The sequence below is a fragment of the Pygoscelis adeliae genome, unplaced genomic scaffold, assembly GCF_000699105.1.
Source record: "Pygoscelis adeliae isolate BGI_AS28 unplaced genomic scaffold, ASM69910v1 Scaffold314, whole genome shotgun sequence".
NCBI lineage: Eukaryota > Metazoa > Chordata > Aves > Sphenisciformes > Spheniscidae > Pygoscelis > Pygoscelis adeliae.
This window is the reverse complement of record NW_008824668.1, coordinates 2,066,033-2,077,316: the sequence shown is the minus strand read 5'-3', so window position 1 is coordinate 2,077,316 and position 11,284 is coordinate 2,066,033. Positions and strand designations below refer to the sequence as shown.

Here is an 11,284-nt window from a genome sequence, read left to right as displayed (position 1 = left end):
AGCGAGAGTCGGGTCCCAGCCCTCAGGGGTACTGTGGTGGTCTGCTCGGCCTGAAGGGAAGGTGACCTGGGCTCCTTGCAGAAGAGCCCCGCGAGTTCAGTGGCCGCAGGATGGTTTGCAGCCTCTCTCCTGTTTGGTTTTTAAGGGGACCCGGAGGGTGAAGGTCCGCTTTGGGGGGCCGCAGGGGGCTGAGCCCTGGGGCCCTGGCTGCATGGCAGCAGCAGTGCTTTGGAGGGAGGGGGAGTGAGAAGGAGCCCTGCGTCCAGGCAGAACGAGAGCGTGTTTGGGGGGGAAGTTTTGCAGAGGACAGGGCACGTGTGCGATACGGGGGGCTCCTGGGGCTCCTGCAGTTTCCCCTCTGGCCGCACAAGGTGACTTTCAGAGCTGGGAGTGCTGGAGGCAAGAAATCTGCTGAGGGACTGTGTCATGAGGCTGCAGTAATAATTATTAGAATAGCCACATGTATCTAACAAATGAAACACGCTCGATAACCCTATAGCTTTCTATTAATCATACCGGTAAGATGACTGTGTGGATGCACAGGCTCGCACAGGCGGGGAGGGGGGCGCAGGCAGGCCTGCCTCGCGGTCCCTGAGCCGGGGACGCCCCCGTGGGGTGCTGCTCCGGCACCGGAGAGTGGGGGGGGGGGGGGTGCGGGGGGGCGTCCTGCGGCTGGGCTCGTCGACCGCGCTTACTCTGAAGGTCGTCTAAGGTCTTTAAAATATCCTGGCAACGTGCAGTGCAGCGTAGCGATTCCTTTTCAGCCAATGGAAAATTAAGATTACTTGGAATGTCTCTGTATTATCTCTCACTTCCCTCCCTCTGTGCACGTGTTTGGGGCTGCCCGTTAGTGGAGTTGCTCTCTGCCTCCTGTGACGGTGTCTTTGGACCTCTCTTGGGAGAGGAGCTGTGATGTGAGAAGCACGGTATGGGAGCTTGGGGGCAGATAGTCCAGCCTGGGGCTTGAAATTGGAGCTCAGAGGGGCTGCAGAGCCTCTGCGAAGCCACCGTGGGGGCAGTGAGGGGCTGAAGAAGGTTAGCTTCTGATCCCGTATGTGGGGTGCGGGGCCCTGGCCCAAAGGAAAGGATGAGCCCTTGCCACTGTTCACAGGCAGTTACTAAGGGTGCGGGGAGACTGGCTTCGGGATCCTGATGCTCAACAGCTAAGGCATGGGGTGACACAGGGGGATTGGTGGCGAAGGTGGGGAAACTGAGGCAGGTTCACAGCAACTCCCCAGTAACCGTGAGAGGGTGAGGGCTGGATGCTGACAGGCCCCTCTGGCTGAGGGTTTGGCCAGTTCGGGGCCAAGGGCCAAGACCTGAGCTTAGCTGGAGCTCCGGGACCCTGGGCAGAGGGGTGGGGGAGCACCCAGTGAGGCTCGTCGGGGCAATTAAGTGCCCTCAGAGCCCTGACACGGTGTGCGACGGTCCCCACGGATGGGGATGATCTCGCAGCATCCAGGAGAGGCAGTGATCTGCTTGGCGCTGGAAACGTCCAGAGAAAATGGGACGGTCACCGGTGCTCTTTCCTCTGCCTGCTTGTAGGCGCACATCCAGAGTGCTGGGAACTGGTAGGGATCCCACCACCCCAGAAATCAAGGTTATTTTCTGAAATAGTCAAGCCGCGTAGTGCACTTGCCACCACTCTTGGGCGCACCCGTTTCCATGGTGGGGAGACGGCAGAAGCGCTGGGGGGCACCCCGGGGCTGCCTGTCCCCTTCTCGAGGATTGCATGCCCCCGACACAGGGCTACCTGCCCCCTTCTCGAGGAAGCCGTTTGTTGGCCGCTCTTGCTGAGCCGCGCTGTTCATCTGAGTCTTGGGCAGATTAAAGGGATATGGTGCAGGCGGCCGTGGCGGCAGGGACCTGTTGCCGGCTCTGAGTTCGCCTCTCTGCGGGGACGCAGGTGACTCCGCAGCCCGGGACCGCTGAGCCTGAGCTGTGGTGTTGCGTGGGCGAGCGCGGGGACGGATAGCAGGGGAGCGGAGAGGCGGGATCCCGCTGGAGCAGAGCATCGCTCCCAGCACCCCGGCCAACAGCTGGGGTAGGTACTGAAGAGATTCGAGTGGGATTTATAAGATTTAGCCTTGGAAGGCCCAATCCTTTGCAGGCACAGCTTCGGGCAGGGGCACTGAGAGGCTCTTTCCATCCCCTCGTGGGTTCGTGCAGTTCCCGGGATCCAGCGAGCAGGTACAATTTCGCGCTCCCCCACTGGGATTCAGAAGGGGGAGAAGCCCAAGGGCTGAGGTGCACAAGGAAGGCACCGCCATTTCTCAGCCTGATAAGGAGGGACAAGTGATAAGGAGAAAAGGACTTTCTGAGCGTGTCTCTCTCCCGCTCTGTGCAGGGGTGAGAGCAGGGGTGCTTTGTACTTCCCTTTCTGCTTCTCCAGGCTGCTGCTGGCTCCATATCGGCCACCGACACGGTGGCTTCCCCTGAACTCTGCTGAGCGTTCCTCGTTTGCTCCCTTTTGGTGTCTGCTCAGAGTCGGTCATTTTTTTTTCCTGCTCTCACTCCTCTAGCTGCCCTTTTGCTGAAGTAAAACCATCATTCCTTGTTTGCTCTGCCTCTTGTTTCCCGTGGCCATTTTTCACTCGTGGCAGGTATATGATGCCATTACTGCTGTGCTGATATGCTGGTCATGTAAATAGGCGGAAAGAGGAAAAAGCCCTACGAAGAGGAATGCAGCCGGCGCATTTGGAAGCAACCCTTGGTCGTAACCATTTAGCTGTTTTCTTCTGGGCGCAGCAGCTTATGCCTTCACTTTCATCTCAGCAAGAGGCAAGCATCCCCGTGCTCTGGCTGCATATTATTTACAATTGTCAGGCTTGTTACTGCCCTGAGAACTGTGCGGTGTGCAGCTGCGAACCTGCAATAATTACTTGACCCAGCTTCAACATTCATTTCTCTAATGTCGCTGTGATCAGCGATCACAAGTTAAAGGACCAGGAAGTCATCTTGTCCGAAGCTGGCTCTTGCTTTTCTCACGTGCCTCTTGCCAGGAGCCTCAGCTTTAGAGAAGGTCCCAGCTCCCGCTGTGGGAATGGTGCATCTCCGATCCTGTTGCAACCAGCCTCCGCTCTGGGGGATGCAGAAGACACCGCTGGGCTGAGATAAATTAAAGTCGTTGGGACTCCGTGTAAGCGCCGTTGCCTCCCCTTGGTGATTCCTAATAACAAGAAGGACTGTTACCATGAACATCGGTTGCCTGCTCCTGGCCGTTCCCCTCTGCGCCCCGCCAGCCTGCGGGTGTGTTTGCTCTGTCTGCTGGAAATGCAGATTAGAAATCGGGATCAAGCTTGGAGATACCGACAGGAGCGAGATGGGGCGGTGGGCGACGCTGTTTGAATCGTATGTGGTGTGTTACCCCCCCCCAAAAAAGATCTCGACACCACTGCGGTTCTGTTAAACCGATTGGAAAACCACAGTAATCGGGGTGTGACGCAAGGGGCGGAGGTGGCCCACGGTGTCGGGACCGGCTCCCACATCCCCCTCCAACCTCCATCCCAGCCACCTCCTTTGGCTCCCGGCGCCCATCAGCCGTGTCCCCGAGACATTCCTTGTCTTGAGAAGTAAGAATATGAGGAGAGAGGAGACGGGCAGATGTCACGAGGGCCACAAGGGACCGCGAGTCGAGAGAGGAAAGGGGATGGAGAGCATGAGAGCCCCTAGTCCCCCCAGTTCCCTGGCAGGATGGAGGTAAGGGTTGGGGTGACGACCAGGACTTGCCTAGAGCTGGGAGCTGGAGGGAAAAATCAAGTGTCACGTTCTGGAGTTACCTCGGGGAAGGGAAAATCTTCATCACAAACCGGCACAAAGCATCCGAACCTCTGCGTTTCTCTGCGGAAAACTCTGCGGTATTTTGTTTCGCGAAATCCCCGTGGGAGGAAGCTGTTGGTGATGGTGACACAAAGGTGGAGGTGGGCAGCTGGGAGCAGGTCCCGGGCCCACCCCAGCGGGACCTGCGGGGGATGCCGGGCTCCTGGGCAGGGGGAGCGCTCCGTGGCAGGACACCGCAGGCACAGAGGGCCGGGAATCCTGCTTGGGAGGCAGGGGCTGTTTCTTCCATTTTAACAACTACATATTTTTGTCTTGTTAATATTACCTTGATGACAAATAACCTAAACTTCACTTGCTTTGGGCAACAGCGGTTTCTTAAACCTCCACTGCTTTGTATTTATGCATGTGTGTGTGAAAACACACGTCCACCACAAATTTTTCTGCTGAGATCCCCACCAGCGAAAAGATTACAGGACGGAAGGAAGGCGGGACTCGGGAAATCAATAGCTTTCACATCTTAAGACTGTAACGAGGAGCAGTGGGACATGACGCTGAAGGCTGTCGCTAATTAATCTGCCAGCATCATCCCTGCGATGCTGATCGATCTCCATCCACCAGGGCAGAGAGGGAGCCCGCCTGGATCTCCCCGCGGGTGGGTTGCCTGCAGGGTCTCGGGAAGGTGATAGATCGTCTGGTTCCCACCTTCGCTCCCCCGTACTGCACAGGGCCCTCGGGTCCAGGGTGGGATTTCAAGGGGGGAGGTGGACTGGACAGACGAAAGTGTGCCAGCGCACAGGCGCGCGTCTGCAGGTAATGGGTAGCCGGGAGGGTGAGTTTGGGTTGATTTATGAGGCCCTGAGCTGGGCTAGAGCTAATAAATAAGAGGAATGAGCCGAGACAAAGAGCTCTGTAGTCTCCTTTATTCATTGCGCTCCCGTAACACCTTGAAGAGATAAATAAGAGAGCGGACGAGGGCTCAGGGCTCCCCTCCTGAGAGGAGGGGATTGGGACGTAGCTGGGGTGCCCCGGGGCCTTCCCAGAGGTGTCCCCGTGCTGCTGGAGAGGCCTCGTGTGTCCAGTGCAAGCAGATGATCTTCCGCTACCACGTGGGAAACCTGCTTCGGGCTTTGGAAATGTGTTCTCCTCTCGTGCCCGCAGGTACCACGCGTGGTACCTCGTCAGCTACGTGGGGCCTCTCCAGGCCTTTGTACAGGAACACTCATGTTCCCCTGTGTCTACTGGAAACGTCTCAGCGGATGCAGCCTAGGATTGGAGTTAGCCTTTTTATGACTTTAAGACATTGGCAGCTCGTAATTCATCCGGCGATCCTCCTTCTCCTCAGTCATTTTGAATGGATGAGCTCTGGCTGACAGCAGGAACCCTTGTTTATTAGTCCCTGCCTGCACGCATGACCTTGACAGCCATATCCCTGCTGTCATTCCACTCCCCCAGGCCATTCAGAGTTTCCGACATATCCTCCTTCTTCTCTGTACTGGTGACAGCTCCTGGCTTTGTGTCGTTAGCGCATTTGCTGAGGTCACCCCCATCTTTGGCGCAAAGATCTTCAGCAGCAATGCTAGCTGAGGTGTCCAACAGCATCCCGGGTCTGAAACTCCCAGGGCTCCATCAGTAACTGCCTCCCAGCACACAATTTTCAGAGCTTCTTACTGGTTATATCATTTGCTCCAAGCACCATTTCAGGCGCACTGAAGAAGGTCGGAAAGTTGAAACCTCCTTCCGTTTGCTTCTGAGGTCTCTTCTTTTCAAGGAAAAGTGCCAAATTATTGGCCAAGTTATTCATTGAGCCCAGGTGGCGTCTTTGCCCACTTTATCTCACTGTCACCAACCTGCCTGAACACGAGGGATCCAAGAAATACTTTGCGCCTGTAGCCAAACCTTCAAGTTTTTGAATGTTTTGATGCCCAGTTCTCGGAACCAATCTCCCCTTGCCCGGGACAGGTTGCTTTCCACCGCTCAGAGCCTGCCGCAGTCTGACGGCCGTTGCCCGCTTGGTTGCCTCACGCCTGAAAGTGAACAGCGGTTTCCTGGGATAACGGTGAGGTTTCCAGGGGCTCGATGGATTTTGGAAGCTAGAGGAGAGCTTCCCAAGGGTAAAACACTAGAAGTCAGAATTTTTCCTGTTGTGTAGGAGACAGGCAAAGCTGCTGGGAAGTGGCAGCCGGGAAGTCCTCCGCACGTAGGCGATGGCATGAGCACCGTCAAATCACAGAACTGTAACACCTGTTTCAGACAAGCAGCGCTCGTCGAGCCACAGGAGATTTGCCCATTTTTGAGCTTGGGGCTGAACCGGCATTGGGAGGAGACTTTGCACCGACCTCAGCGGGCTCTGAGTCAGGAGCTACTTGAATCGCGGTTGGAGTCAGCATCTCGCTGCTTCCCTCTCGCCCTCGCTCCCCAAACGATGATACTCAGGGCTTCTTCGGCTGATGAGCAACATCTCTGGACTTACGTAGCCAATACACCGAGAAAGTTATTCATTGCCGCCCGCGCAGAGCGGGCGTTAAATAAACCCCTGGCTCGTAACCGCATAAACCCCTCCAAAGAACCTGTGGAGGTGGCCGAGGCTGCTGTGTGACGGGGGCTTGCTCTGGGCAGCCGAGTCTCTTCGGCAGGGAGGCCGGGTCCTGAGAAACGCTAATGAGAACATTAACGGTGTAACCATTTTAAATATAGAATGTTTTTTTCCTTTAACAGACTTTAATTACAATCGCTGAGCACGCACGTTCCTTACCAAAACCAGCACTTAAACGGTAGCACAGCGTAAGGAAAAAAACTCCAATGTTGAAGAACTGCTGCTCCCCTCCGAGGACTTTTCATCAGTGACGCCGGCAGTGACCGTGGGCGTCGGCGGGTGGCTGAGCCCCGGGATGGCACTGCCTCTCTGTCACCTCCCGAAAACGTCGTTCTGAGAACCGCTTCTGAAAATAAGACGGCCAAATTGCTCCATCAAGTAACTCCCAGCCTGGTGATACGCCAGGACCTGGGGATGTCTGACTGCTGCAGGAGGACTGCGAAAGAGAAGCTAAATGCTTAAACGATGCCTCAGAGTGAGACGTATCGAAAAATCTGCAAATCTAATTTGCTGATTACTTTCGAAGGTGACATAATTTATTTTTAATTTTTTTTTACTCTGGGGAGCTAGTGGAAAATTTCTGATTTTAACCAAGAGAGAGCAGAAGCCATTGCTAATAGATGGGAAGATCTAAGCTGCAAGTATAAATTGTGATGCTCCTTTGACCGCTGCCTTCACATGCTGCCCACTTACTCATCTCCCCTGAGATTAATGCCCCACTTCTCCGACCTGTGACTCATTTCGGAGAACAGCAATATTAAACTCATCCCACTAGAAAAATCTGTCCTTCCTCCCACAGGCTGGGTTTGTCTTCTTCGTCCTTTCTCTGCTGCCCAAAGGCTCAGCTGGGGAACATTCAGTGGTTCAGAAGATGTGCTGAAGGTGTGATATTCCCTGCGTCTTCAGCGTTGAAAAGGAAAACTCTCTCCGACCAAAATTTATTGGCTTCGCAAACAATCCAAGGCTTCTTTAACCATAGTAGGGTTCTGCCATAGGGAACCTTAACATACGCGGAGCCCTAGCAAGGGGGTCCGTGCCAATCCATGCGTTGTTTTGGCTGGGATGAACCGATCTGTGTTTGGTTTCTCCCGCAGCGATCTGAGTGATGGAGGTGCGTGTGCCGGTACAGCACTCGGAGGCCTGGTGAGGCGTTCGGCTCGCCCCATCCGACACCGGCACAGCAGGTGAGCCACCGCTGGGAAAAGGGAGGAGGAACTCTAAGCAGGGGATTTGCCCCCAGGAGGCTGGTTTTAGGGGATGTTCCACAAATATAACCTTGCCTCCGGTCTCTTCTGTGTCCTTCGCTGCAACCCAGAAGAAAGCAGCCAGGCGCTTGGGTACGCTTGGAGAGGTGACGTAGGTGTCACCGTAGATAAGCTAGTGGGGATCTAAGGGGGTGTGAGGGTATCACAAGGGAGATGCTGGGGGAAGGAGGGTGCCGTGGCCACGCACTCCCCAGCAGCAACTGCAAGGAGAGGAGCAGGGGGAGAGCACAAAGGTCTCGGCAAAATGGCCAAAACCACCGCAGCACGGCGCGGCCGGGAGCTGCCTGGCGTTGCCCACCCGCACGAGGCTACGAAAGCGCCGGGACTCAGCAGCGCTGGTGCTTCGAAAGCAGAGCCCGGGGCACTGAGGGAATGGATCCCCTCAAAATGTGGCCGGACGTAGGCAGCCACAGACAGGCTGAGCGGCCCTGGGAGCCAGGTCAGCCCGTTTAATCCTGAGCCAAACCAGCATCTGGGTAATAAGGAAATAAAACCACCCCTCTCTGAACACGCACAGCAAAGCACCGGCAAGGGGAGGCACGCAGGAGCCGGCTGAAGGGGCCGCGTGGGAGCCAGCACGGGCTGCTCCGCTCCACCAGCACTTTGCATCTCACCCGGGTTCTGGCTGGGCGCCAGGGAGGTTTCTGTGCCTCCAGACCGTCAGCTCGGGTCAGTCAGGAGGCAAAAGCCTTTCTCTCTCATCCCTGAGGTCCTGCCGGCGATTGCTCGTTTCCCGGTCGCTTTCCCGGGTCTCTCGGGGGGATCGGGAAGGTGCCTGCCGTGTGTGAACCGAACCCAGGGTGCATCGGTCTGTGCTGGCCGAGGCAGAGGAGGCTCAGGGCAACCCTGGATTTCCTGAGCTGTCAAGCGATGATAAATTCTGGGATGTCTGCAATGAATTGCCACGTTTCATTGGAAAATGACTGGAAGGCTGATGGGATTGTTTTCTCCCCAAGTAGAGATTCAGCGCGCGCACATGCCAGACTGTCTTCCCGTTAAGTTTCATCCTTGCTTCTCACTGGGGAGGTTATCCTCAGCAACACCCCAACCCGAAACTCCCATCTCTGGGGATACCGATGGCAGGGCCAGGTCTGTCCCAACACCGTCCCTCTGCTGTGGCTGATTGGGTGCTCTACACCCCCCTCTTCCTGCATCGCCTCCCACCACCTTAGAGCGGGCTGTCCCCTATTGCCTGAATCATAGAATCATAGAATCATTAAGGTTGGAAGAGACCTCTAAGATCACTGAGTCCAACCGTCGACCCAACACCACCATGCCCACTAAACCATGTCCCTCAGCGCCTCATCTACCCGTCTTTTAAATACTTCCAGGGATGGGGACTCAACCACTCCCCTGGGCAGCCTGTTCCAATGTTTAACCACTCTTTCAGTAAAGACATTTTTCCTCACATCCAATCTAAACCTCCCCTGGCACAACTTGAGGCCGTTTCCTCTCGTCCTTTCGCCAGTTACTTGGGAGAAGAGACCGACCCCCACCTCGCTACAGCCTCCTGTCAGGGAGTTGTAGAGAGCGATGAGGGCTCCCCTCAGCCTCCTGTTCTCCAGGCTAAACAACCCCAGCTCCCTCAGCCGCTCCTCAGCAGACTTGTTCTCCAGACCCCTCACCAGCCTCGTTGCCCTTCTCTGGACACGCTCCAGCACCTCGACGTCCTTCTTGGAGTGAGGGGCCCAAAACTGAACACAGTATTCGAGGTGCGGCCTCACCAGTGCTGAGTACAGGGGCACTATCACTTCCCTGCTCCTGCCGGCCACACCATTTCTGATACAGGCCAGGATGCCGTTGGCCTTCTTGGCCGCCTGGGCACACTGCCGGCTCATGGTCAGCCGGCTGTCGACCAGCACCCCCAGGTCCTTTTCTGGGGGTTAAGTGTGCTGGTCCTAACCCGTGCAGACGCAACCCAGGGTCCTTCCTTTACCTCTGCAGTGCTCCCGCTCCGGCGGCTTTCCAGGAGTTAAACCGCAGTTGCTAGAAGCCAACCCCAGCTGCAGCTCAGCAGGCGCCGCAGCATGGCGAGCTTGCAGCGCCCGGAGGTATTTCATCAAATGGAGCGTGGGAGCAATGCAGTGCCGACGGGCAGTTATTTGTCGCAGCCGCCCCTTCATCATTTCTCGGTGTGCTGATGGCTGAGAGGCTCAGGAGGGCAGCGAAGGCGTTTTTGCTTCTTGCTTCCCAATTAGGAGAGCTGCAAGAGCCACCCTCTCATGGTGCACCGGGGTCACATCCCCGCTGGTGAACTCCAGCAGCTCTGGCCACGGCTCCCGCGGTGCCCGGCGTGCAGCTCAGGCAACGGGACCCGAGGTGTTTGCAAGATATTCCTGTTTTCGGACAATTCCTGCTTGCGCGATTCCTCCTGTGAGCAGAACGCGATCGTGACCTGAACCCGTTCAACCTCTACTAACCTCTGCAGTGCAGTCTGCTCCGCTGAGATATCTAAATAGGTAAAACTTGATATGCTAACGAGTGCCTGCATTCATCCAAGCATTAGAGAGGGGCTTCAGGAATAGCTTCCCCGTTAAAGAGCAGCGTGCGGGCTATTTTCTTTCCAAGCCTCGTTCCACCCGTCGCGGCTTATGGCTGACAATTTTGGGGAAATGGGTTGGAAAGTTTTCGGATGTGTCAAGTGGGAGGCCGAAATCTAATGTATAGCTGAGTCTAGTGCAGATTTCTTCTCGCTGCCATGGTAACCAAACTAACTAAAAATAAAAAGTATTCCCATAAATGTCAAAACACACCATGCTTTCATGACGTACGGAGTATCTGACCTGAAATCTGTAATCATTATGTAACAATGTTTAACATTGCAGTAATTACATGGGAAAATTGTCTCCGGGTTAGACGTTTTGCATACCTTTGGTAGTCAATCTGCTTCCCTTCTTTGATATTTATGTTGTTAACGTGATAATTAGATGCTTCGCGTCGCTGTGTAACATCTGCTATGGCGTGTTACATGCAAAGGGAGACATGGCGCTCGTGCAATCCGTGCCATTGTCCATCCTCTCTAAATCAGCCACTAGCCAGGGCTTGGCAAAACCTGGACTGGTGGAAAATCTGCCTGCGCAGGTGGCGACACCGCGTGGACTCGGACAGCCAGCCCGCGGGGAGGACCCCGGGGGCATGCAAGGTGCGTTTTAGCTTGCTCACTCCCGGATGGGCAGGTATCTCAGCAGCTTGTAGCCCACAGGAAGAGGGGACCCCCCTCTGGTGGCTCCGTCCAAGGACTCGATTCATCTCTTCCTAAATCAGACATCTGAAATAAGGCGGGGGCTTGGAAAGGGAGCCTGGGGAGACTTGCTCAGGTGTAGATGTCTTCATGGAGGACGTCTAATGTTAGGGGGGATGAGACAGATGGGCTGATGCCCACATGCTGAGTTTTTCTGTTGCTCTAAGCGGCCTTCAGATGAAGCCCATGACTCCGGGACACTCACCCTGCTTCAGAGATTTCACAAGAGGCGGGGGTCGTCTCTGCCAAGGTCAGCAGAAGGTGCCACCATGCCTCAACCGTGGGTTTGCTGATGCTCGTGCCGCTGTGCGTTTTCCCTTCTGGGATGGCTGACATGGGAGGTGGGTTCTCACCAGAAGGAAGACAAGGGTGAAGAGGCAGGGTGTCCCGGGCAGTGCTGTGAGG

At 55.7% G+C, this 11,284-nt stretch overlaps 1 protein-coding gene across 1 annotated transcript in view; it reads right to left on the bottom strand.

Moving 5' to 3' along the window:
* TRIM9 (tripartite motif containing 9) overlaps window positions 1-11,284 on the bottom strand; it is an 82,237-nt gene that overhangs the window by 69,827 nt on the left and 1,126 nt on the right. Inside the window, exon 2 of the mRNA XM_009322955.1 lies at window positions 3,780-3,982. Within this exon, the coding sequence (XP_009321230.1) occupies window positions 3,780-3,982 (203 nt within the window). The remainder of the gene's footprint in view (window positions 1-3,779; window positions 3,983-11,284) is intronic.